This window comes from Nycticebus coucang, chromosome 21 (assembly GCF_027406575.1).
Source record: "Nycticebus coucang isolate mNycCou1 chromosome 21, mNycCou1.pri, whole genome shotgun sequence".
Taxonomy (NCBI): domain Eukaryota; kingdom Metazoa; phylum Chordata; class Mammalia; order Primates; family Lorisidae; genus Nycticebus; species Nycticebus coucang.
This window is the reverse complement of record NC_069800.1, coordinates 23,183,072-23,210,738: the sequence shown is the minus strand read 5'-3', so window position 1 is coordinate 23,210,738 and position 27,667 is coordinate 23,183,072. Positions and strand designations below refer to the sequence as shown.

The 27,667-nt window shown below is 39.0% G+C and overlaps 1 protein-coding gene and 1 long non-coding RNA gene across 2 annotated transcripts in view; one reads left to right on the top strand and one right to left on the bottom strand.

Moving 5' to 3' along the window:
- The window catches only part of SPTLC3 (serine palmitoyltransferase long chain base subunit 3), a 207,542-nt gene that overhangs the window by 96,820 nt on the left and 83,055 nt on the right, over positions 1-27,667 (top strand). Inside the window, exon 5 of the mRNA XM_053574493.1 lies at positions 26,946-27,070. Within this exon, the coding sequence (XP_053430468.1) occupies positions 26,946-27,070 (125 nt within the window). The remainder of the gene's footprint in view (positions 1-26,945; positions 27,071-27,667) is intronic.
- The window catches only part of LOC128573946 (uncharacterized), a 79,600-nt gene that overhangs the window by 49,384 nt on the left and 2,549 nt on the right, over positions 1-27,667 (bottom strand). The gene's annotated exons all lie outside the window — the stretch shown is intronic.

Sequence of the window (27,667 nt, the reverse complement as noted above, 5' to 3'; positions counted from 1 at the left end):
CCCAGGGATGTAAGGCTGGCTTAACATACGCAAGTCTATAAACATTATCCACCATATTAACAGAGGCAAAAATAAAGATCACATGATCCTCTCAATAGATGCAGAAAAAGCATTTGATAAAATCCAGCATCCTTTTCTAATTAGAACACTGAAGAGTACAGGCATAGGTGGCACATTTCTAAAACTGATTGAAGCTATCTATGAGAAACCCACAGCCAATATTTTACTGAATGGAGTACAACTGAAAGCTTTTCCTCTTAGAACTGGAACCAGACAAGGTTGTCCTCTGTCACCTTTACTATTCAACATAGTGCTAGAAGTTCTAGTCAATACAATTAGGCAAGACAAGGAAATAAAGGGAATCCAAATGGGAGCAGAGGAGGTCAAACTCTCCCTCTTTGCTGATGACATGATCTTATACTTAGAGAACCCCAAAGACTCAACCACAAGACTCCTAGAAGTCATCAAAAAATACAGTCATGTTTCAGGATATAAAATCAATGTCCACAAGTCAGTAGCCTTTGTATACACCAATAACAGTCAAGATGAGAAGCTAATTAAGGACACAACTCCCTTCACCATAGTCTCAAAGAAAATGAAATACCTAGGAATATACCTAACGAAGGAGGTGAAGGACCTCTATAAAGAAAACGATGAAATCCTCAGAAAGGAAATAGCAGAGGATATTAACAAATGGAAGAACATACCATGCTCATGGATGGGAAGAATCAACATTGTTAACATGTCTATACTTCCCAAAGCAATCTACCTATTCAATGCCATTCCTATCAAAGTACCTACATCGTACTTTCAAAATTTGGAAAAAATGATTCTGCGTTTTGTATGGAACCGGATAAAAACTCGTACACCTAAGGCAGTTCTCTGTAACAAAAATAAAGCTGGGGGCATCAGCATACCAGATTTTAGTCTGTACTACAAAGCCATAGTGCTCAAGACAGCATGGTACTGGCACAAAAACAGAGACATAGACACTTGGAATCGAATTGAAAACCAAGAAACGAAACTAACATCTTACAACCACCTAATCTTTGATAAACCAAACAAGAACTTACCTTGGGGGAAAGACTCCCTATTCAATAAATGGTGTTGGGAGAACTGGATGTCTACATGTAAAAGACCCAAACTGGACCCACACCTTTCCCCACTCACAAAAATTGATTCAAGATGGATAAAGGACTTAAATTTAAGGCATGAAACAACAAAAATCCTCCAAGAAAGCATAGGAAAAACACTGGAAGATATTGGCCTGGGGAAAGACTTCATGAAGAAGACTGCCATGGCAATTGCAACAACAAAAATAAACAAATGGGACTTCATTAAACTGAAAAGCTTCTGTACAGCTAAGGAGACAATAACCAAAGCAAAGAGACAACCTACACAATGGGAAAGGATATTTGCATATTTTCAATCAGACAAAAGCTTGATATCTAGGATTATAGAGAACTCAAATTAATCCACATGAAAAAAGCCAACAATCCCATATATCAATGGGCAAGAGACATGAATAGTACTTTCTCTAAAGACGACAGACGAATGGCTAACAAACACATGAAAAAATGTTCATCATCTCTATATATTAGAGAAATGCAAATCAAAACAACCCTGAGATATCATCTAACCCCAGTAAGAATGGCCCACATCACAAAATCTCAAAACTGCAGATGCTGGCGTGGATGGGGAGAGAAGGGAACACTTTTACACTGCTGGTGGGACTGCAAACTAGTACAACCTTTCTGGAAGGAAGTATGGAGAAACCTCAAAGCACTCAAGCTAGACCTCCCATTTGATCCTGCAATCCCATTATTGGGCATCTACCCAGAAGGAAAGAAATCCTTTTATCATAAGGACACTTGTTCTAGACTGTTTATTGCAGCTCAATTTACAATCGCCAAAATGTGGAAACAGCCTAAATGCCCACCAACCCAGGAATGGATTAACAAGCTGTGGTATATGTATACCATGGAATACTATTCAGCCATTAAAAAAAATGGAGACTTTACATCCTTCGTGTTAACCTGGATGGACGTGGAAGACATTATTCTTAGTAAAGCATCACAAGAATGGAGAAGCATGAATCCTACGTACTCAATTTTGATATGAGGACAATTAATGACAATTATGGTTATGGGGGGGAAACAGAAAGAGGGAAGGAGGGAGGTGGGTGGGGCTTTGGTGTGTGTTACACTTTATGGGGGCAAGACATGATTGCAAGAGGGACTTTACCTAACAATTGCAATCAGTGTAACCTGGCTTATTGTACCCTCAATGAATCCCCAACAATAAAAAAAAAAAAATCTGCAAAAAAAAAAAAAATTGGGAAACAGGAGAGTTTCCAATATTAAGAAATTGATTAGGTATATTTGGGTGGAGCTGTTCAACAAAATATTATGTAGCCATTTGAAATCATAAAGTCATTGCAAGGCATATTAGTCAAGAGCAAAGTCTCTGGAATGAGGCCGCTTGGATTCAAATCCTATTTCCTCCAGCTGACCTAAAGAAAGAAACTGAGGGAAAATTAATATAGTTTATCTGGGCCAAGCTTAAGGACAGCTGCCTGAGACACACGTCTGTGTTGCCCTGGGGACAGCTCCTTTTGACCTTCAAGCAGTTTTTAAAGGCAAAGGGGGACTTTAGTGACCACTAAAGTTGATTGACAGGAATATACCCTGGTATCCAGGAACAACATAGGTTAGAGATTGGCTATACTGTTACTTTGAACTGTTGATAGTGTTGGACAGTTTCAGCTACATCAGAGAAACAGGGACAAGCAGCTTGAGGAGAAGGAAAGAGTTTATTACATTGCTGGCAAAGGAGGAAAATGGCAGACAATGGTCTCAAAATCCAAATTCATGCTCCTGAGCAGAAGCGCAGAGCATTTAAAGGTTCTGATCCCATAATCTCATTCTGGGGCAATCCCATTTTCAGCTAACAGTTTCAAGACCTCCACCCAGATTCATTCCATCATTGGATAACGTGGTCTCAGGACCTCTGTCCAGATGATTCCCTTGAGCTATCTCTCCTGTGGTACCAAGAGCAAGAGTCATCCCTTGTCCCTCTCAACCACTGGTCTAAAGTGCCCCCAAAATTGGGGAGACAGAAAATATTTTTCTACCTTTTCTGGACCATTACCTCTATAACAATATGTTTTTAACCAGAGGGTTGAGTGATGGTAGTATTGTACAACTACTTGGTGACAGTCAGGAGCCCAGGTAGCAAATGCTTTCAGGAGGTAATTATTTAGCCCAAGTGAGACTGATAATTATTATTTTTTTATTAAATCATAGCTGTGTATATTAATGTGATCATGGGGCACCATACACTGGTTTTATAGACTGTTTGACACATTTTCATCACACTGCATAACATAGCTTTTCTGGCATTTTCTTAGTTATTGTGTTAAGACATTTATATTCTACATTTATTAAGTTTCACATGTAACCTTGTAAGATGAACAGCAGGTGTAGTCCCACCAATCACCCTACCTTCACCCATCCTCCCCCACCTTCCTCTCCCCATTCCCCATATTCTTAGATTATAACTGGGTTATAGCTTTCATGTGAAAGCCATAAATTAGTTTCATAGTAGGGCTGAGTACATTGGATACTTTTTCTTCCATTCTTGAGATACTTTACTAAGAAGAATATGTTCCAGCTCCATCCATGTAAACATGAAAGAGGTAAAGTCTCCATCTTTCTTTAAGGCTGCATAATATTCCATGGTGTACATATACCACAATTTATTGATCCATTCGTGGATCGATGGGCACATGGGCTTTTTCCATGACTTAGCAATTATGAATAGGGCTGCAATAAACATTCTGGTACAAATATCTTTGTTATGATGTGATTTTTGGACTTCTGAGTATATACCTAGTAGAGGAATTATAGGATTGAATGGCAGATCTGTTTTCAGATCTCTAAGTGTTCTCCAAACATCTTTTCAAAAGGAATGTATTAATTTGTATTCCCACCAGCAGTGTAGAAGTGTTCCCTTTTCTCCACATCCACGCCAACATATCTGGGATTTTGTGATATGGGCTAATCTTACTGGAGTTAGATGATATCTCAAAGTAGTTTTGATTTGCATTTCTCTGATGATTAAGGATGATGAGCATTTTTTCATATGTCTGTAGACCATGCACCTGTCTTCTTCGGAGAAGTTTCTCTTCAAGTCCCCTGCCCAGCCTGCTATGGGATCACTTGTTCTTTTCTTGCTTATACATTTGATTTCTCTGTGGATTCCGGGTATTAAATCTTTGTTGGAGACATAACCTGCAAACATCTTCTCCCATTCTGAGGGCTGTCTGCTTGCTTTACTTACTGTGTTCTTGGCTGTGCAGAAGCTTTTTAGTTTGATCAGGTCCCAGTAGTATATATTTGAAGTTGCTTCAATTGCCCGGGGGGTCCTCCTCATAAAATACTCATCCAGACTGATTTCTTCAAGGGTTTTCCCTGCACTGTCTTCTAGCATTTTTATAATTTCATGTCTTAAGATTAAATCTTTAATCCAGTGAGAGTCTATCTTAGTTAATGGTGAAAGGTGTGGGTCCAGTTTCACTCTTGTACAGGTTGCCAGCCAGTTCACCCAGCACCATTTGTTAAATAGGGAATCTTTTCCCCACTGAATGTTTTTAATTGGCTTGTCAAAGATCAAATACCAATAAGTAGCTGGGTTCATCTCTTGGTTCTCTATTCTATTCCATACATCTACTTCTCTGTTTTTGTGCTAGTACCATGTTTTGATCACTATCAATTTACAGTATAGTCTGAGGTCCGGTAGGGTGATTCCTCCTGCTTTGTTTTTATTTCTGAGTAATGTCTTGGCTATTTGAAGTATTTTCTGATTCCATATAAAATGAAGTATTATATTTTCAAGATCTTTAAAGTATGACAGTGGAGCTTTAATAGGGATTGCATTAAAATTATATATTGCTTTGGGTAGTATGGACATTTTAAAATGTTAATTCTTCACAGCCATGAGCATTGTACGTTTTTCCATTTGTTAACATTTTCAGCTAACTATGAAACTCAGAATTGCATAGTTCTCTTTATAGAGATCTTTCATGTCCTTTGTTAGATAAACTCCCAAATATTTCATCTTCTTTGTCACTACTATGAATGGAATAGAGTCCTTAACTAATTTTTTAGCTTGGCTATTGTTGGTATATATAAAGGCTACCAATTTATGAATGTTGATTTTGTAACCTGAGACGCTGCTATATTCCTCGATTACTTCTAAGAGTTTTGTAGTAGAATCCTTGGTGTTTTCCAAGTATACTTTCTGTGAAGAGTGAAAGTTTTATCACTTCTGACCCTATATGGATACCCTTGATTGCCTTTTCTTTCCTAATTGTGGCAGCTAAAACTTCCATTACAATGTTAAAGAGCAGTGGAGACAATGGGCAGCCTTGTCTGGTTCCTGATCTGAGTGGAAATGATTTCAATTTAATTCCATTCAATACAATATTGGCTGTGGGATTTCTGTAGATGGTCTCTAGCAGTTTAAGAAATGTTCCTTCTAAACCAATTTTCTTAAGTGTTCTGATCATGAAGAGATGCTGGATATTATAAAAAGCTTTTTCTGCATCAATTGAGAGATTTATATGGTCTTTGTTTTTTAATTTGTTTATGTGCTGAATTATACTTATAGATTTATGTATATTGAACCAGCCTTGAGACCCTGGGATAAAACCCACTTGGTCATGATGTATAATTTGTTTGATGTGTTGCTGGATTCTGTTTGTTAGGATCTCGCGAATAATTTTGCATCAATATTCGTTACTGATATTGGTCTATAATTTTCTTTTTTTGTTGGGTTTTTTCCTGGTTTGGGGATCAGACTGATATTTGCTTCATAGAACGTGTTGGGTAGTCCTCCTTCTTTTTCTATATTTTGGAACAGGTTAAGTAATATAGGTCCTAGTTCCTCTTTAAGGTTTGGTAGAATTCTGACGTGAAGCCATCTGGTCCTGGGCTTTTCTTTTTAGGGAGATTTCATATGGTTGATGATATTTCAGAACTTGATATTGGCCTGTTCAACATTTCCACTTGATTCTGGCTAAGTCTTGGAAGGTGACGTGCTTCCAAGTATTGGTCAATTTCCTTCAGTTTTTCATATTTCTGATAATATAGTTTTTGTAATATTCATTAAGGATTTTTTGAATTTCTGAGGAGTCTGTTGTTATTTCGACTTTGTCGTTTCTGATTGATGAAATTAGAGATTTTACTTTTTTTTTTCCTGGTTAGGTTAGCCAAAGGTTTATCTATTTTACTGACCTTTTCAAACAACCAACTTTTTGATTTATTGATCTGTTGTATAATTATTTTGCTTTCAATTTCATTTAATTCTGCTCTAATTTTGGTTATTTCTTTTCTTCTACTGGGTTTGGGATTGGAATGTTCTTCCTTTTCCAGTTGCTTGAGAGGTACCATTAAGCTGTTAACTTCCTCTCTTTCTGTTCTCTTGAGGAAGGCTTGCTATGCTATAAATTTCCCTCTTAGGACTGCCTTTGCAGTATCCCAGGTGTTCTGATAATTCATGTCTTCATTGTCATTTTGTTACAAAAATTTGGCAATTTATTTCTTAATCTCATCTATGACTCAGCTATCCTTCAGCATAAGGTTAATTAACTTCCATGTTTTTGTATGAGTATGCAGATTCCTGTTGTTATTGAGTTCAACTTTTATTCCATGGTGGTCCAAGAAGATGCAAGGAAAAATTTCTATTCCTTTAAATTTACTGAAGTTAGATTTGTGACCTAAGATGTGATCGATTTTGGAGTATGTTCTGTGGGCTGATGAGAAGTATGTGTATTCAGTTTTGTTAGAATGAAATGTTCTGTAGATGTCTACTAAATCCAAATGTTGAATGGTCAGGTATAAATCTAAATTTCTTTGCTCAGCTTCTTATTGGAGGATCCATCCAACACTGCCAAAGGAGTGTTGAAATCTCCAACTATTATGGAACTGGAGGAAATCAAGTTGCTCATGTCTGTTAGAGTTTCTCTTATAAATTGAGGTGCATTCTGGTTGGGTGCATGAATATTCATAATTGAAATCTCATCATAATGAGTATTACCCTTAATACATATGAAGTGACAATTCTTATCCTTCCTTACTTTTGTCGGTTTAAAGCCTATTGTGTCTGCAAATAAAATTGCAACACCTGCTTTTTTCTGTGTACCATTTGCCTGAAATATGGACGACAATCATTTCCCCCTGAGTGTATATTTCTCTTTTATGGTAAGATGTGATTCTTGTATGCAGCAAATATCTGGCCTGAGTTCTTGTATCCAGTCAGCCAACCTGTGCCATTTTAGAGGACAGTTTAAGCCATTCACATCAATAATGTAGAATATTGATAAGTCTGGTAAAATTTGGGGTATCGAGTTTTTCAAAAGTGAAGTGGACTTTATTAATCCTTTCGCCACTGTGGATGTTGGAGTTTTATCAAAAGATTCTGAGTGAGTTTACTTTTGTGGTAGAGGATTGGGGTGGTCATTATGGAGGATAGGTCTGAGAATATCATGAAGAGTTGGTTTCATTACAGCAAATTTCTTCAACATATGAATGTCATTAAAGTATTTAATTTCTCCATCATAAATGAAACTCAGTATAGCTGGATACAGGATCTGGAGTTGAAAGTTATTTTGTTTTAATAGATTAAAAGTTGATGACCACCCTCTTCTGGCTTGAAAAATTTTAGCAGAGAGATCTGCAGTCATTCTAATATTCTTCCCTTTGTAGGTAATGGATTTCTTTTTTTTTTTCCATTTTTTTATTGTTAAATCATAGCTGTGTACATTAGTGCAATCGCCTGTACCCATTCTAAGATGCACCATAGATGTGGCCCCACCCATTACCCTCCATCCACCACAACCACCCACCTCCCTTCCCTTTCCTTGGCCCTTTCCCCATAGTCTTGTGCTATAGTTGGGTTATAGTCTTCATGGGAAAGCTATAATTTAGCTTCATAGTAGGGCTGAGTACATTGGATACTTTTTCTTCCATTCCTGAGATACTTTGCTAAGAAGAATATGTTCCAGCTCCATCCATGTAAACATGAAAGAGGTAAAGTCTCCATCTTTCTTTAAGGCTGCATAGTATTCCAAGGTATACCTGTACCACAATTTGCTAGTCCATTCGTGGGTCGATTTGCACTTGGGCTTCTTCCATGACTTAGTGATTATGAATTGGGCTGCAATAAACATTCTGGTACAGATGTCTTTGTTATATTGTGACTTTTGGTCTTCTGAGTATAAACTTAGTAAAGGAATTATAGGATCGAATGGCAGGTCTATTTTTAGGTCTTTAAATATTCTCCAAACATCCATCCAGAAGGAACGTATTAGTGGGCATTCCCACCAGCAGTGTAGAAGTGTGCCCTTTCCTCCACATCCACGCCAACATTTCTGGTTTTGGGATTTTGTTATGTGGGCTACTCTTACTGGGATTAGGTGATGTCTCAGAGTAGTTTTGATTTGCATTTCTCTGATGATTAAGGATGATGAGCTTTTTTTCATGTGTTTGTGGATCATGCATCTGTCTTCTTTAGAGAAGTTTCTCTTCAAGTCCCTTGCCCACCCTGACATGGGATCACGTGTTCTTTTCCTGCTAATTTGTTTGAGTTCTCTGTAGATTCTGGTTATTAGACCTTTATCGGAGGTATAACCTGCAAATATTTTCTCCCATTCTGAGGGCATTCTGCTTGCTTTACTCATTATGTTCTTGGCTGTGCAGAAGCTTTTTAGTTTGATCAGGTCCCAGTAGTGAATTTTTGATACTGCTTCAGTTGCCTGGGGTGTCCTCCTCATAAAATATTCACCCAGGCCGATTCCTTCGAGAGTTTTCCCTGCACTTTCTTCAAGTATTTTTATAGTTTCATGTCTTAAGTTTAAATCTTTAATCCAGTGAGAGTCTATCTTAGTAATGGTGAAAGGTGTGGGTCCAGTTTCAATCTTCTACAGGTTGCCATCCAGTTTATCCAGCTCCATTTGTTAAATAGGGAATCTTTTCCCCACTGAATGTTTTTAATTGGCTTGTCAAAGATCAAATAACAATAAGTAGCTGGATCCATCTCTTGGTTCTCTATTCTGTTCCAGACATCTACTTCTCTGCTTTTGTGCCAGTACCATTCTGATTTGATCACTATGGATTTATAGTACAGTCTCAGGTCTGGTAGTGTGATTCCTCCTGCTTTGTTTTTATTGCTGAGTAATGTTTTGGCTATTCAAGGTTTTTTCTGGTTCCATATAAGATGAAGTATTATTTCTTCAAGATCTTTAAAATATGACAATGGAGCTTTAATAGGAATTGCATTAAAGTTATACTGCTTTGGGCAGTATGGACATTTTAACAATGTTGATTCTTCCCAGCCATGAGCATGGTATGTTTTTCCATCTGTTAACATCTTCGGCTATTTCTTTTCTTAGAGTTTCATAGTTCCCTTTGTAGAGATATTTCACGTCCTTTGTTAGGTATAATCCCAAATATTTCATCTTCTTTGGCACTACTGTGAAAGGAACAGAGTCCTTGACTGTTTGTTCGGCTTGGTTATTGTTGGTATATATAAAGGCTACAGATTCATGGGTGTTGATTTTGTAGCCTGAGACATTGCTATATTCCTTGATCAATTCTAAAAGTTTTGTAGTAGAATCCCTAATGTTTTCCAGATATACGATCATATCATCTGCAAAGAGTGAAAGTTCGATCTCTTCTCACCATATGTGGATACCCTTGATCGCCTTTTCTTCCCTAATTGAGATGGCAAAAACTTCCATTACAATATTAAAGAGCAATGGAGACAATGGGCGACCTTGCCTGGTTCCTGATCTAAGTGGAAATGATTTCAATTTAACTCCATTCAATACAATATTGGCTGTGGGTTTGCTGTAGAACATTTCTATTAGTTTAAGAAATGTCCCTTCTATACCAATTTTCTTAAGTGCTCTGATCATGAAGGGATGCTGGATATTATCAAAAGCTTTTTCTGCATCAATTGAAAGTATCGTATGGTCTTTATTTTTAAGTTTGTTTATGTGTTGAATTACATTTATAGATTCATGTATATTGAACCAGCCTTGAGACCCTGGGATAAATCCGACTTGGTCATGGTGTATAATTTTTTTGATGTGTTGTTGGATTCCGTTTGTTAGGCTCTCATTGAGTATTTTAGCATCTATATTCATTAGTGATATTGGTCTATAATATTCATTTCTTGTTGGGTCTTTCCCTGGTTTGGGGATCAAGGTGATGTTTGCTTCGTAGAATGTGCCGGGTAATATTCCTTCTTTTTCTATATTTTGGAAGAGGTTTAGTAGTATAGGTACTAGTTCTTCTTTAAATGTTTGGTAGAATTCTGACATAAAGTCATCTGGTCCTGAGCTTTTCTTTTTAGGGAGATTTTGTATACTTGATGCTATTTCAGAACTTGATATAGGCCTGTTCAACATTTCCACTTCGTTCTGGCTAAGTCTTGGTAGGTGGCGTGCTTCCAGGTATTGGTCGATTTCTTTCAGATTTTCATATTTGTGAGAGTTGAGTTTCTTGTAGTATTCGTTAAGGATTTTTTGAATTTCTGAGGGGTCTGTTGTTATTGCATCATTACCATTTCTGATTGAAGAAATTAGAGATTTTACTCTTTTTTTCCTGGTTAGGTTGGCCAAAGGTTTATCTATTTTATTGATCTTTTCAAAAAACCAGCTTTTGGATTTATTGATCTGTTGCATAGTTATTTTGTTTTCAATTTCATTTAATTCTGCTCTAATTTTGGTTATTTCTTTTCTTCTACTGTGTTTGGGGTTGAAGTGTTCTTCTTTCTCCAGTTGCTTGAGATGTTCCATTAAGTTATTGACTTCCTCTCTTTCCATTTTCTTGAGGAAGGCTTGCTATGCTATAAATTTCCCTCTTAGGACTGCCTTTGCAGTCTCCCAGAGGTTCTGGTAATTCGTGTCTTGATTGTTGTTTTGTTCCAAAATTATGGTGATTTCCTTCCTGATCTCGTCTATAACCCATGTATCCTTCAGCATAAGGTTGTTTAGCTTCCATGTTTTTGTATGGGTATGCGGGTTCCTGTTGTTATTTAGTTCAACTTTTATTCCATGATGGTGAGAAGATGCAAGGAATAATTTCTATTTTTTTAAATTTGCTGAGGTTAGATTTGTGGCCTAGGATGTGGTCGATTTTGGAGTATGTTCCATTGGCTGATGAGAAGAATGTGTATTCAGTTTTTTGGGGATGAAATGTTCTATAGATGTCTGTTAAGTCTAGTTGTTGAATGGTTGAGTTTAAATCTAAAATTTCTTTACTTAGTTTCTTTTTGGAGGATCTATCCAGGACTGCTAAAAGGGTGTTAAACATCTCCAACTACTATGGAAGTGCAGGAAATCGAGTTGCTCATGTCTGTTAAAGTTTCTCTTATAAATTGATGTGCGTTGTTTGAGTGCATAAATATTAATAATTGAGATCTCATCATATTGAGTATTACCTTTAACAAATATGAAGTGTCCATCCTTATCCTTCCTCATTTTGGTTGGTTTAAAGCTTATTGCATCTGTGAACAGGATTGCAATGCCTGCTTTTTTCTGGTTTCCATTTGCCTGGAATATAGATGACCATCCCTTCACCTTGAGTCTATATCTGTCTTTTAATGTAAGATGCGATTCTTGTATGCAACAGATATCTGTCTTGAGTTTTTGTATCCAGTCTGCCAACCTATGCCTCTTTAGAGGACAATTTAAACCATTCAAAAAATGGTCTGAGAGTATTGATAAGCCTTTTGAAAGTCCAGTGGACATTTTTAATCCTTTTGTGACAGTGGAAGTTGGAATTTGAGCAAAAATTTTTTGGGTGGGTTTACTTGTGTGGTGGAGAATTTCACTGGTCTTTATGGAGTATAGGTCTAAGAATGTCCTGGAGAGCTGGTTTAGTTGTGGCAAATTTATTCAACATGTGACTGTCATTGAAGTATTTAATTTCTCCATCATAAATGAAGCTCAGTTTAGCTGGGTACAGGATCCTGGGTTGAAAGTTATTTTATTTTAGGAGTTTAAAAGTCGATGACCACCCTCTTCTAGATTGAAAGGTTTCAGCAGAGAGATCTGCAGTTATTCTGATATTCTTCCCCTTGTAGGTAATGATTTTCTTTCGTCTGGCAGCTTTCAGAATTTTCTCCTTCATATTAACTTTAGTGAAATTGATCATGATGTGTCTGGGGGATGTCTTATTTGGGTTGAGTCGTGCTGGAGTTCTGAAACTGTCTGCTATCTGGATTTTGAAATCTCTTGGCATGTCTGGAAAGTTCTTCTTCATAATCTCATGGAGAAGAGACTGTGCCTCGTGAAGCCACTTCGTCACTTTCAGGGATCCCTATAAGATGAATATTGGTTTTCTTCAAATTATCTGAGAGCTCTCTGAGAGAGAGCTCTCCATTTCTCTTCATCTTTGAGGGTTTGGGAGCATTCAAAAGCTTTGCCTTTAATGTCAGAAATCCTTTCTTCTGCTTGCTCCATTCTGTTACTGAGGCATTCTACTGTGTTTCTCAGATCTTAGAGGGATGCAACTTCTTGTCTCAATGTGTCTTAATCTTTGGTCATTTGGTCTTTGAATCCATTCAATTCTTGAGATAACTTTTGGAATTGTAATTTGATCTTATTTGCTATCCAGATCCTGAATTCAATTTCTGACATCTCAGCTATTTGTTTGTGCATGGGGTCTTGTGCTGTTTCTGCCCCATTGATCCTTGGGGGAGTTGATCTACTCTGATTATTCATATTGCCAGAGTTTTTCTGTTGATTTCGCCTCCTGATTGTTTTTCACTGTTGCCTCTGGCTGTCCTCAGAGTTGGGGAGGTGTCTCTCCAAGTTTAGACCTCAGCGGGATCACTCTATTGTTGCTGGATCTTTGTAGGGAATGACCCTATGTAGTTCCTCTGGGGATGCTCTAGCTAGGGAGTTCTGGTTGTGGAAGCAGCTCCGGTTTGTGACACACCTGGATCCAGCAAGAGGGCTGGGGGTGGTGTGCACATTTCTGGGAGTGCCAGGTGCCCAGTAACTGTGGCACAGAAAGCCCAAGGCTCCAGCAGTCTCTGGCCAGGAGAAGAGCTTTGTGCAGAGCCAGGGAGGGCTCCAAAGGGCACACAGCTACCAGAGTCTCTTTCCAGATGAACCGGCTAGTGTGGAAGCTGGGAGGACACAGGAGGGAGGACGCAGGGTTGCGTGGCTCCCGCAGTTCCTGGTCAGGGAATGTGGAGTCCCGGTGGGTGCGGGTCTTGGGTCGGGTTCACTGCACAGCTCTTATGGAGGTCTGGGCAGTGCTAAGCCCAGGAGTTTGAGGTTTCTATGAGCTGTGACATCATAGCATTCTACCCAGGGCAACAGCCTAAGGCTGCAGTGTGCCAAAACCGTCTCACTCTGCCCCTAAGGATTAAGGCTGTAAGGCAGCTCAGTCCCCACCTTTAGGCTGCTCAGTCAGTAGGTTTCTTTGACCCGCCCAATCCTTGCTCTGAGCCCTGAGGGTGGAGCTTGCCGGGGCAGTTCTTTCACAATGGCTTCCTGCGCCCAGCTCAGTGGCTCAGTCTGGGGCCCCAGACAATGCCTAAAGTTCTCCACACTCCTGCTCAAGCTCTCCCCAAGGCAGTTCAACTGAGTGCAAGTCCAAGAACACCATAGCAGTTCACAGGTAAGGCCTTTCTGGTTTGCAGTCTTACTGCTGCTTGTACTTACAGTTGCTGGCATGATTAGGTCGATCGAACACATGCAACCACTTGCCAGTTTTCCACTGTTTTTGTCCTCCTCTTGGGGTCCAGAAGTCTCTTGCTGGCTCCCTGTATCCTCAAAGGGATGGTTATAGGCAGATCCCACTGGCCAGAGATGCCTGGAGTCTTGTCTCCCCAGACTTGCTGTTCCCAGTTGCAGGGAAGCTGTTACTTGGCCGCCATCGTTAATCTCCCTCGGTAATGGATTTCTTATGTCTGGCTGCTTTCAGAATTGTCTCCTTGATACTAACTTTAGTGAAGTTAATTATTATATGCCTGGGGGATGTCTTATTCGGATTGAGGCGTGCTGGGGTTCTGAAACTGTCTGCTATCTGAATTTCAGAATCTCTTGGCATGTCTGGAAAATTCTCTTTCATAATCTCATGTAGAAGAGCCTCTGTACCTTGCGAGGCCACTTCATCACTTTCAGGGATTCCAATGAGGTGGATATTAGCCTTCTTCGAATTATCCCATATCTCTCTGAGAGAATCATCCGTCTTTGCTCTCCTTTTCCCTTCCTCTTTGAGAGTTTGGGAGCATTCAAATGTTTTGTCTTCAAGGTCAGAAATCCTTTCTTCTGCTTGCTCCACTGTGTTACTGAGGGATTCTACTGTATTTTTCAGAATTTTGAGGGATGCAAATTCTTGCTTCAGTGCATCAAAATCTTTGGTGGTTTTGTCTTAAAATTCATTAAATTTTTGAGACAACTTTTGAATTTCTCTTCGAATTTCTAATTCCGACTTTTGAATTGCTCCTTGAATTTCTAATTCCAAATTTTCCTCCATTCTATTAATCTTGTTTGCAATCCAAATTCTGAATTTGATTTCTGACATCTCGGCCAGCCATTTATGAATGAGATCTTCAGTTACATCTCCCATATCTTTCCTTGGGGGTGTTGATCTATTCTGGTTATTCATGTTACCAGAGTTTTTCCACTGATTCCACCAAATGATTATTTTACACCATATGAATTTTCCCCTGGAGCTTTTCTGAGGACCTGTACAGTACTACAGCCTGAGAAACTGGAGACCTGTTTGATGTGGTGGGGCTAGTGGTTCTGTCTTGTTTTCAGCTGGTCTCTGTCCGACCCTAGTGAAACAGTTACTCTGATTTGAATTCTCAGCTGTGGAGAAATACCAGCAATTAAGTCACCCTGCCCCCACATGTAACAATTGGAAAAGGAAAATCAAACCTTCCTACAACCACACACCCAGGGCACCATTTTGATAGTCCTTGGGTGATTTGCTCAGTTCAAAAGGTCCAAATCAATTGTCTCAGTCAGCACCTGTCTCATGTGGGAGAGTTTAAAAGTCTCTGGCTACTAGATCACAGGGGTCTGCTGACAAGTCAAATCTGACTTGCTCCAGTGCTCCATTGAGTCTGGAGGACTCACCCAGCAAATAGATTAGTCTTGGATAGTTGATGCCTCCTTCCCCACCTTGCACCTCTGTCACACCCAGTCACTGATAATCCCGCAGGGCTATGACCCAGTTGACTCCAATGAGCACATACTCCAGGGGTTTGCACCTGCCCAAATCACAAGGAAATCTATATCTGCTCAGCCAGGCCACTGCTCTCTGCCTCTATCAAGCAGGGGGAGGTGAGGCCTGACAACCTGGGGGAACTTGATGGTGGCCGAGGGGTGTTCACTCAGGTCCAGCCCTGCCCCTGATTGATATTAATGACAGAACTGAACTTTGTGGAAATTTGTTTCTGTCCCTGCTAAATTCCCCTGCATAAGAGAAGCTGTTTTGAGTTCCCAGAACCTGCACCTTAGGCCCTGTCTTTGCTCCTGCATTTTGTATTCACAGGATGGTTAGCGGTCAGTTTTAGCCTCATGCCTTCCTTTGTCTATAGGCTGACAATCCCCTGAGGGCTGGGTGCATCTTAGGCTCAGTAAAGTGCTCCTCTGGTTCAGCCCCACCCTGGGAAAATCCAGGCTCTTCGTGTGCATTTTCTAGTCTCCACGCTTCACCCAGGCCAGTACCATCTCAGGTAAACCCTTTACTCGTGGAGCCTGCATTTCCATCCCAGATATGTTCTGTGGTGGTTGTCACCTAAGAAGATGCCTAGCCTCCTCTGGTTGCCCGGAGAGACAGGGGGTGTGAGTTCAGAATATCCAGGGGTGAGCCCTTTTGTTGCCAAAACAGCTGCTGCTCTGTGCCTTGGGGCACCGCCGCTCTGGCGTGGTTCCCTCTCAGCTGACTGTCCTCTTCTCATTCCCATGCCGCAGAATCAGCACTGACCAGCTGCAGTCCAGGCCCTGTCCCCACCCCTCGAGATTACCCAAGAATCTGGACTCCTGGGGGACAGGCCTCCAGACCTCAGAGTGAGAGTGGAGGGGAGTGCTGGGAGCTCAGAATTGCAGGTAGAGAATATATACAGTTTTATACAGTTTTATGCCTGGCAGGAGAATGTCGTGGCATCCTAGTACAGGAGGTAGGTCCAGTTTTTAGAGGGTCTCTCCCATCAGTGTAGTGGGAGGACCTTTGAACTCTGCTTGTTTGTTTGTGGGTACTCCAAGCCATTCTCATCGGGGAGGGGACTCCTGTCTGCTTGGTGATGGATTTTGTACCTTTTGTTTGTATCCTTGGGGTCACAGCTCACCTCAGCAGGGTTGATGTGCATTCTTCAACCTTCTCTCTTGGTGCAGCTCTAATCCACCAGGTTACTTGCTAAATATTTGTCCTTCAACTCTCCTTCTGGATGGGAGCTTCTGTGGAAAGCTGGCTTCAGTCAGCCATCTTGTCTCTGTCCCTGAGACTGATAATTAAAGGGGCCTGCATTCCTCACATAAAAAAGTTTTGTTTGTTTTTTTTTTTTTCTTTCTTACTCCTTTCCCTAGTTAGGGCCCAGGATAAGCTGTGTGCAGAATGGGAAATACATTGTTAACATAGCCACTGTTCCCTGATTCATTTCTCTCATTCTCAATTCCCAGTTTTCCCAAATTGAGTCTATTTTATTCTTTCTCCCCTTCTCATCTTTCAGCTGCTTATAATATAGAATCACTTAGCACCTCCACCATCTTAACCCATTGTTGACTGGCAATCTTACGCAGAAACTATCCATGTTACCAGGTAACTTGTGACTGGTTAACAATGTGTTGGGAAAATAAAACAAGAATAGAACAGTGTGAATATTATGAGTTCAATTTGAAAATATTTTATATATAAATATTTGCATCAAAAAGGGAGGTTATATCTTTTTTTAGTATTTTCTAATTTTTGCCACAATTTCATATTTATTGGCCTATTTTCTTAAAATTGAACAGGAGCTAAAGTTAAGTCAGGTATTTAGGCACAGTCTTATGAAAAGAGTTTTGCCACTTCTTAAATGTTGCCACTAAAGCAGACCAGATTTTCCAGCCTATTAGAAGGACCTTGCCACAGGTTGTGTGGATTTTCTAGTTAAATCAGTGGCTGTCAAACTGTAGCTTGACTCCAAATGACCTGAAGGGCTTGCAAAAACAGGCTCCTGGCTCCATTTAGAGTTTCTAATTCTGTAGGGCTCTGGAATAGGATCCAAGATATTGCATTTCTAGTAAGTTCTCAAGTGATATTCACTTGGCTTCTCTGGGGACTCACACTTGGATAACCAATAGAAACTGCCTGGCGTGGCTGACTTTCTTGGCCAAATTAGTCAAAAGTTTTCCAAAGTGCAATGGTCTTTCACTTTGTAGGGAGAACACCACACATGCCAGGAAGCTGGAGTCTGTAAATGAAAAATGATGATTATGTAATAGACACCCCAGAATATCAGTAAAGCTGGTTTTTATTGCTAAAGCATACCAAGGCATGTATTGCCAGTCCAGTAAAGTTTAAGCTCAAGCAAACCATAGCTGGGCTTTTCTTTCATTTCTTCCTCCATTCCCACTTTTACTTGATAAGGTTATATATTTTCTTAGTCTTTCTTTCTCTTGGAACCCAATGATTAAGAAAATATGCACAATTAACTTCAAGAAGGGAGGGTGCTCACTAAGTTCCCACCTGTCAGGTACAACATAGGGGTATATGGCTCACTTCCTGGGTGAAGAACTCAACTACAACTCAGAATTTGGACTTTACCTTACAAACACAAATAATGTACCCTACAAACACAAATAATGTAAAGAACTCAACTACAACTCAGACTTTGGACTTTAACTTACAAACACAAATAATTATATGTACCCTCATATTAACCCAACATAAGAAGAAAAGAACAGATGCATAGAGATGGCATAGCAACTTGTGTACGTATCAATAAGCCCTTTGTGCTGCCATAGTTTCACTCAGAACCTGTTAGTCATAAATTCACTTCTGAGAAAACAGACTCACGGAATGCCAGAAGACTAATTCTTGTGTCAATGAAAGCTCATCTCTACTTTCAGAGTTTTCTACCCTTGAAAAGGAGTGTTCTATGCTAGTATGCATACCTAAAGACAGCCTAGCTGAGAACAACTCAAATTATAATTGCAATTTTGAGAAGTAGCCTCCAATATTCTTATTTTAAAAACATTGCAAGGGATACATTGACTTAGAAATCCATCCAACTGGATGTAATAGGAAATTCTCTTCCATTCTGAAGTTCCAGGTGTGATTTTCATGTCAGTATTATTGTGCAAATTTGCTGAAATCCGCTTGTCAGTTTAAGAACACTTCTCTTAATCATTAGTTTGTAAACAATGCCCTCCTCCAAATTTATCTTCCAGACAAATTCTCATCATTTAACTCAAATTATCAAGGCTCTTCCTATGTATCTTAAAGATTTTTAGCTAGGTCTAAGTAGGAAATATATAGTCTAGGCTAACTGACCTTTTGAAGAAGAGACCAGTATATTTTAATTAATTACCAGCTTATGGCCTTTTAAGTTCCTCTAGGTATAAGCAGTTTCCAAGAAATTGCTACCTTGCTTTCTTTAAAAAAGAAATTTTAGTTAGCATATTTCATGTAAATCAATGCTACAAACATTTTAAAGTAGGTGACTCAGTTAAGTAAGCGATAAAAATTCCCACTCCAATTAGTTAATTTACAAAGTAAAATCCTTTTTCATGAGTTGTGCCAGTCCCTGTCAGACCAAATTATTGTAGATTCTGATTAATGAGATTTTATTGCATTTCTCTCAAGCCTTTTTATTTCCCTTCTCCTCTGAAAAGGGAACTCTCAGAGGAATTATTTGGGAGCAGGAAAATGAAAGTGTGTCTTGGTTTCTGAAAGCCTTTTGACAATTTCCCAAGACCTAGTAGAGTCCTGACAAAGTAATTGCCCTGCTCTTGGCAGTGATAGAAATTACAGCATAGCCAAATTTCAACTAGCAGGGACATATCTGCAAATGTGAACCCTGTAGGTCTGACAAAGCCAAAATCAAGTACAATTCAACAAGATATGGCAGTGATTTCACATAAGTATAATACTTGCCAGCAAGGTGATGCCTTGGATAGTCAAACAAGGTTGAAACTCTCAGAATTACAGAATTTATAGCTTAACTACCACCTTCCCTCCCCCCACAAGCACCATCAGATGAGAAACATGAAGCCCAGAGACATTTTTTAATGACTTGCCAATCAATGTTCCTAGAATTTGTAGTTTGAGAAGTCAAGACCTGACATCAGTTCCCTTGAGTCCCTCTGAGGCACTGTTTGCACAGCCCCATACTGCTCATAGCTGAGATAAGAAGTCATCTAGATCAGGGTCATGGAACCAATTTAGCTGCTCCCTGCTTTTGTACTGCTTGCATGTCAAAGAATATTTTTTATACTTTCAAATGGTTTGAAAAGTAAAGATATGACTAATAATTTGTGACATGGGAATATTATATGTAATTCAAATTTCAGTGTCCATAAATTAAAGGTTCACTGGAACACCACCACACCCTTTCTTCTGTGTATCACCTGTGACTGCTTTGCTTTTACAATGGCAGTGTTAAATAGTTACAGCAAGAGATATATGGCCTGCAAAGTCCAAACTATTTATTCTCTGAACCTTTATAAAAAGTTTGCTGACCTAGATAACTGCTGCCATCATAGTGATTTGGAAAGAAGAATACTGTGGATTTAATAGCAATGGACCAGATTTCCAAACCTAGTACCCATCAGCATACATCAAGCTTTAGGATCCTTCCTTTAGGCTAAAAAGCCTAGTGCATCCAAATGTATTAAGAATTCACATCGCAGAGAGAGGGAAGGAGGGAGAGGGATGGGGCCTTGGTGTGTGCCACACCTTCTGGGGGCAAGACATAATTGCAAGAGGGACTTTACCTAACAAATGCAACCAGTGTAACCTGGTTTATTATGAATCCCCAACAATTAAAAAAAAAAAAAGAATTCACATCGCAAAGATGTGAAACCAACCCAAGTGCTCATCAATACATGAGTGGATTAATAGAATGTACAGCATAGATATTCAGCCATAAAAAAAATGGCTACCTTTTGTAACAACCTGGATGGAACCGAAGACCATTCTTCTTTTTTTTTTTATTGTTGGGGATTCATTGAGGGTACAATAAGCCAGGTTACACTGATTGCAATTGTTAGGTAAAGTGAAGACCATTCTTCTAAACAAAGTATTGTAGGAATGGAAAAACAAACACCGCATATACTCACTATTAAATTGGAACTTACTGATCATCACTCATGTACACATATGGTAGTAAAACTCAACAGAAACCAAGCAAGTGGGATGGGTAAATTCTCCTCCAGCAGGTATAATGTCTGCTATCTTGGTGACAGGCACACTTATAACTTTGACTTGGGCTGCACAAAAGTAATCCAGGTAACCAAAATGTTTATACCCCATAATATTCTTGAATTAAAAAAGAAAAGAATATAGGCTATCTTTCATTAACCCTTGTAAGTAAGTGATCAAATTGAGGGAGACAATTTGATACTCTAGGAGTAGAGACAACATCAATCTCTACCCCTAACTTGACACATTCAGGTGACTGTGGAAGAAAAGCACCAAAGATGGCAAAATAACCACTTAGCAGAAATGTAATGTCAATTCATTGGTTCTTTACCCTCCTGATGATGCAAAAGAGTTAGATCTGGTGGTATGATGGAAGCCACTTCCGGTCATACTAACACCTGTGCTTCTCCCAATACCCAGGACACAACCTAAATGTGTGACCTGACTTTTCAACTGGTATTGACTAGCAGCACTGAAAAGAACTGAGTTGCAGAGTCCAGGAATTTAGCAGACTTCACCTATTTTTCTTCTACCTATTTTGTTTCCATCATCATCATTCAGGACAAAGATGTGCATATTTCTTTCAACTTTACACCAACCTGGTCACTCTGTATAATTTGAGTTTGTTTTAGTGACTCGGAAAGGAGTAGGATAAACTCTTCCAGGGAAGAACTGGAGCTAAAAGACCACATAGAGGACTATATATTAATCTCCATCCAAGGTAGAGTATAGAATCTACCCATCTTATCATATGCTATTTCTAGACTTAATTCTCTGCCACTTGATCAAAGTAAAATATAGGAGGAGTAATAAAATCATAGAACTGAATGTTAGCAAGGTACCTGGGGTTTAGTCTTAATTATTTCTATGAAAAAAAATAACGAAGTCCAGAAAGTCTTGATAACATTGCCCAGGTCACATAGCTAATGATTGAAAAGGCCATGCATATTACAAACTCAGGTGTACAAGAAGTAGTCAAGTTCCTTTTTTTCTTTTTTCTTTACCAAGTTAAAATTTACCCCAAGCCTCAATCCATTTTGAGGCTTCTTTTCTTTAAGAAGAAGCAGAAGTCCTAAGATATTATGCAGCTCCCATATATCAGTGATGTCTGCTGGTTGTCAGTCCCACAACCACACAGGTCAACACTGGTAGCCTACTGTCTCAGTGAACAGTTTCCTGTGGTCCAGCAGCCCACTCATTCTGTCCCATGTTGGAGGATTAGGAGTCAATTGTGAGGATAGAAAACCAGTGCCTGGCAGTCAAGCCACGTACCTACAACTTGCAACTGTCCCTAGCCAGCCACCATCAAGACAGGCTTAATCAAGTCCTTCTTACCTTCTATGCTACGGATACCCTGATTTCTCTCCTTAGACTACCCCTAAAGTAATCCCTTCAACTTTCATAAATTTTTCTCAAGACAGGAAGGAAGCATTTCCACTTTGCACCCAGTATCATGAACCTCTCTAGAACCATAAGGCTAAATAGTGCTTGGCTTACCTACTAGACATGAAGAGGGAAAAAAATACTTAAAACATGCATAAGTTTCAATAAATTTTCCCACAACACTCACAACAAAAAAATCTTTATATATTTAAAACCATACAGATGTGGGGTACCCCTTGGGCTAGCAGATGCTAAAATTTCCTGCTTTGAAAAAAGCCATAGAATAACAGGCATGAAGAGTTCGATCTCTAAAGTCAGACACGCTGAGTTTGAATCCTGACTCTAGACTTGGGAATTGTGTTACCAAGAAGCCTCTAACGTCCTCATCTGTAAAATGAAATTAATAACAGTATCAACCTCAAAAAGTTGTATGATAATTCTCTGAAATAAGCCTTGAAATAATTCAGTGTGTAAGGTGTCGCATCATTTAGTGGATGGTCCGTGCTTTTTAGCGTTGCCTCCCTTAGATACATCACCTCGCTACCTTTTTCATTATTGGCCACATAAGGACACAACTGCCTACTTGATAAAGTGTGTGTACATTTGAGGATTAAATTAAATAATCATAGCACATTAGTGGGCACTCATTACACATTATCTGTAAGAATAAATAAAACTTTAAAAAACAAAGGCTGAGAAAATGGGGTGAAGGAGAAGTTAGCATTCTATGTACTTAAATTTATCTCTCATCGAATTCAATATATTTGACATAAAGGATTATTTGATGTAAAGAGTCATCGTGATTGCATGCCCAGGACAGGATTTTGTTTGCATCTGATTCTAATTGTTTACTAACACTTTAACCCTCCAATAGGTGATGAGTAGTTTGTTTAAAATGAAGGCCTGGGGAAATGGCCTGATAAAAATTATTTCTGCTTACTTTACCAGATTTTATCAGGATGGAAGGTCGCTTAACCCAGTGCCAGTAGCCGACGTTCAGTGCACCAAGGCAACTTAGACCCATTTCAGATAGTGTACCTGGCTTCTTCCATATGTGCCCTGAAAGACAAAGTCACTCAAGAGAGAACATAGCTCCATACCCTTTGCCAGACTGGACACAGTAGGACAAGGGAGAGAGCAGGCAGGGTACCCCGATGCCATTAAGGGACAAACTCAAAGGTGGAATTCATTAAGCATAAAGTTGATGCTGGCTTTAAAGTAGTGCAAGCAAAGTGGCACAGATGTGGACCAATAACAATGGCATAACTGTACCAACTTGGATAACTGGCAGCTCTCCACAATAAACCATAGTCTGTTCTTAGGCCAGGTCTACAAAACAGTCCATAAACAGAACATTCTGGATCAAGGTGACTACAGTTACATTTTGAAAAATTGTCATTACGTGTGCCACAAAAGATGAATTGGTAGTTGAGCAACAGACTCGTTAACCACACTCATGCACTTTGCTATTAATCAATGTCAATATGTCAATATATAGGCCATCCATCTCCGACTAAAGACTATAAACCAGTCAGTATCAATATGAATCCAAAAGACATATATAGTTCATATACAAAATGTTGGGACTTTATCCTGAATCTAATTTGTATTGATTTGGTTCAAGGCAGCAAAGTCAGTGCTTAGCACACAAAAATACTACTCAGCAAAGTCAGGGCTTAGCACACAAAACACTACTACAATACTTCCAGCTTGTATTTATTCTTTCATTTATAAAATAAGTTTAGAGTATACTACTGGATAAATTAAGCATCAAGATAAAAACAAAATTCAATAAACACATAATGTACCAACTTGGAGGTCAACTGTCACGAGCCAATTTGCGGTTGTTATTGACCTTCAGAGACTCAAATATTGTAGATAGAAACAGAAACAAAAACTATCATGGATTTATTTTGTACTTGCAGCTAGCATTATACTTATCTTTTCCTTAGACTGAAAAAATTCCAATGTTTATATATCAAAGAAAATATGTTGAGTCTTATTTCTAGAACTACCTAGGTGCCCAGGTACTCAGACCACCTGAATGTTTGTATAAAGCAAAGCCAGTCAAGCTTCTAATGACTACTTTCCACTAACTCTTCCTACATATTTATTTCTTGCATATGAAGAACAGAAGTAAGACACTAGCACTCTAATAAAAACGAGCCCTCTTCTTCATTTTTCTTTAAAGAACCCCACCTCGCCCCAGTCCAGGCACATCTGACTTTCCAAGGTGTGGCTTCTTGAAGTGTAATATATCTAGCCAGGCTGGGAATCCTTCAAGTTTGTTTATGAAATCTGAGCTATGAATACTAAACAAAGAAATATCATGATAATAGGGTTTAGAGATTATTGTTTTCTATACAAATGAAGATAAGCCCCTAGATGCAAAAACACTCATACAACTCAGCTGTGAAATAATCTGGTCGTAGAAATTGGTCTATTTAAAAATCACTTATGACCACCGGTCCACTGGAAATCCAGAAAAAAGGCCGCTCTCAGCCCTAAGCCAGTTCCCTCTCCTTAAGCCAATTCCACTGGTAGGGCCTTTGAAGGGAGCAATTTTTCAGAATGGTCTCAGACACGCCCACTTGTCATTAGTTTGTTGGCTGTCTGATTGCTTGGCAATACATCTCATATTATCCTAAGAACATTTAGGGATGCAACTGCTGTAGATAAACTCCCCTGAGATGGCAGGTTTGGAAAGACTGAGGAGAATGGCAGCACGGAGATTCATCATGAACTTCTGCTTATGCTCTTCTGGGTGACTAGGCTGGGATAAAGTTGTCACCTGACCTCTGCACAGGAAAGACTAATGGGGAAAGTTATCAAGTTGGCAAAGTTTGGGCACTCTCTGTCTTTCCTTGAGGGCTTCATTAGGCATGAATGTTTTCAAGCTGGTGTTCACTGCCTAAACAGTTGCCTTGGCATTGAATGGCCTTTTGATCTTCTTCCCTGTGCCATCCCCTACTCTAAGTTCAACCCTACCTTCATTCTCCATCAAAAGACTCCATACAAGTCTAGAGTACACACTATGTGTCAGCAGTGTGTTAGGTGTTGTGGTTCCCGAGTCAGACATCTATGATACCTTCAGAGTATCCATGATATTATCAACATCTATGATACTGTCATTAGTATCTATGGAAGTCATAGGATTTCACACATAGTATCTGCATGTAATCCTGTCAAAACAATAAACTTGTATCTAGTGGGAAATATTTTGCAGTGCTCTAGTTTTAGAATTTAAATTAGCCAGGCATGATGACTCACACTTATAATCCTAACACTCTGAGAGGCCAACCAGGTGCATTGCCTGAGCTCAGGAGTTCGAGACTAGCCTGAGCTGGAGTGAGATCCCACCTCTAAAAATAGCAGGGTATTGTGGCAGGAGCCTATAGTGCCAGCTATTTGGGAGACTAAGGCAAGAGTATCACTTGAGCTCAAGAGTTTGAGTGAGGGTGCTTTGAGCTATGACTCCATGGCACTCTCAAGGGTGACAAAGTGAGACTGTTTCAAAAAAAAAAAAGAAAAGAAAAGAAAAGAAAGAATGAATGAAGAAAAGGAAGAAGTTAAATTAAATTAATTGAAATTAAATAGAATTAAAAATTCAATTCCTCCACTGCACTAACCATCTGTAGCTAGTGGCTACCATGTCAGACTTGCCAATCTAGAAGTTCAAGTGATATCAAGCAAAACAAGGGAAGCATGAACATTTGCTGTCAACAAAGCATGAGGGAGTTATGTTTAAGGAAGGGTCAGAGATCAAGCATGTAATAAGTCATAGATAGATAAAAACATGAATTTTGGATTTAAAGTAAATTATTTCTGTTGCTCTTTATCTATGATCCCTTTAAGCTTCAGTTTTCCTATTTGAAAAGTAATAATATCTGCACTATAGGGCTCCTAAGATGAAAGGAAATACCCTAAATAGTGGGCTTAGCACAGTATCTAATATATTCCAAAGGTTCAGTAAATTATAACTACTTTTATTGGTATCTATGACAGTCATGGAGTCTGTTGGCATTTAGGTGTGAGAAGCCTCTCAAGAAGTTATAATTTAATTAATGACTTATGGGAGATAGGGTAGGAAGACAGTATTTTTTGTAAACTTTATTGCATATTGCAGAAAAGTACACCAATCCTAAAGATGAGGCTCAATGGATTTTCACAAAGCAGATACACCTGTGTTACAAGCATCCAAATTTGGAAACAGAATAGTCAAGAGAATCTCAGTACCCTTCTTATGTATGATGACTTCTAACACTATAGATTCATTTTGCCTGTTTACAGACTTTATATAAATGGATTCGAACAGCCTGTGCTCTTTTAAATGTCTGATTTCTTTCACTCAGCAACATATAAAGTGGTCTGACAATTAAGTTCGTGAATTTATCCTAGGAAAAGTGCTATGTACCTCATTACTGAATATTACTACAGTCACCTTCAAAGTACTCCCCTTGGGAAGCTATTCACCAATGCCAGTGCCTAGTCCATTCTTCAAAGCACTTTTGGAACTCTTTTTCTGGAATGACGATCAGAAGTGTCATTGTACAACACACAAAAACAGACAACATTAATGAACACCACTCAGCAAGACACTGCCACACATCCACACGAACACAGCTGTGAGACACTGATATACCAAGGTTATGAAACCTTACCAAAATGTTTGTACAGTGCTAACAATGTAAGTGCCCAATGGCAAGATCACAAACTTAATTTTCAAATCTTCATACACCAACAGCTTTGAAAGGTGGTGTAGGCACTGATGTCAGTGCACAGCTTCTCAAGGGGTGTACTTCGAAGGTGACCATAGTGATATTTTGCATATCATAGTGAGATGTGTAGCACTTTTTCTAGGATGAGTTCATGAACTTAATTGTTAGGTCTTGCTTGTGAGATTTATTCACACTGTTGTGTGGAACAGTGGTTTGTTCTTTGTCATTGCTGGTATAAATATAATTTATCCATCCATTCTAAAGTGGATGGACATTTGGCTTATCTCTAAATGGGAGCGATGATAAATACTCCCTCTGTGCACATACTTGTATGGATCTTTTGCTAACGTGTATGTACTGGGATCTTGAGTTTTCAATGTTGGTCTTTTTGTTGTAATTTCACGTGCAGGTACTTTGGATAAGCACAAGGAGTTGGAAGACCTTATGGCTAAGTTCCTGAATGTAGAAGCAGCTATGGTCTTTGGGATGGGATTTGCAACTAACTCAATGAATATCCCTGCACTCGTTGGAAAGGTGAGAATTTGTTAACATAATTGTCTTCTATTGTATTATTCCTAAGAATTAGAATTTGAATGGGTTTTTGTTAGAAGCATGGCTGAGAAAGATGTTCTCTTAGGAGAAACAATTTGGATTATGTGTATTTTGCAATAAATGTTCCAAGTTAGTCCAGCAAATCTCTTCATCATGATTTTCCTGATTATACAATTGCAGTCTTAGATGTGGGTCAGGATTCATGTATGATGACATCGTAATGAAGTCAATCAAAGTTTCAGGCCTCTGAATCCCCATAAGCAATGTAGCAAATACTTATTAAGCATTTACTTTAACAAAACATTTTTTTCTTATGTTATTCCTTCATTTATTCATTCACTAAACCATTTATTGAGAATCTTCTATGTCCTGATATGAGGCAAGATACAGGGCATATAAAGATGAACAAGACCTGTGCCTTATAAACATATGTAAACTTTACAGTGTAATAGGGGAAATAAGAGACTAAACAAAATAGGATGACAACCACAGCAAAGACATGTACACACACGAGGAAGGACAGAAAGTTGCTGCAAACTTGTCTTGAGAAAGTCTGCAACACCTGGCAGAAAAATAGTG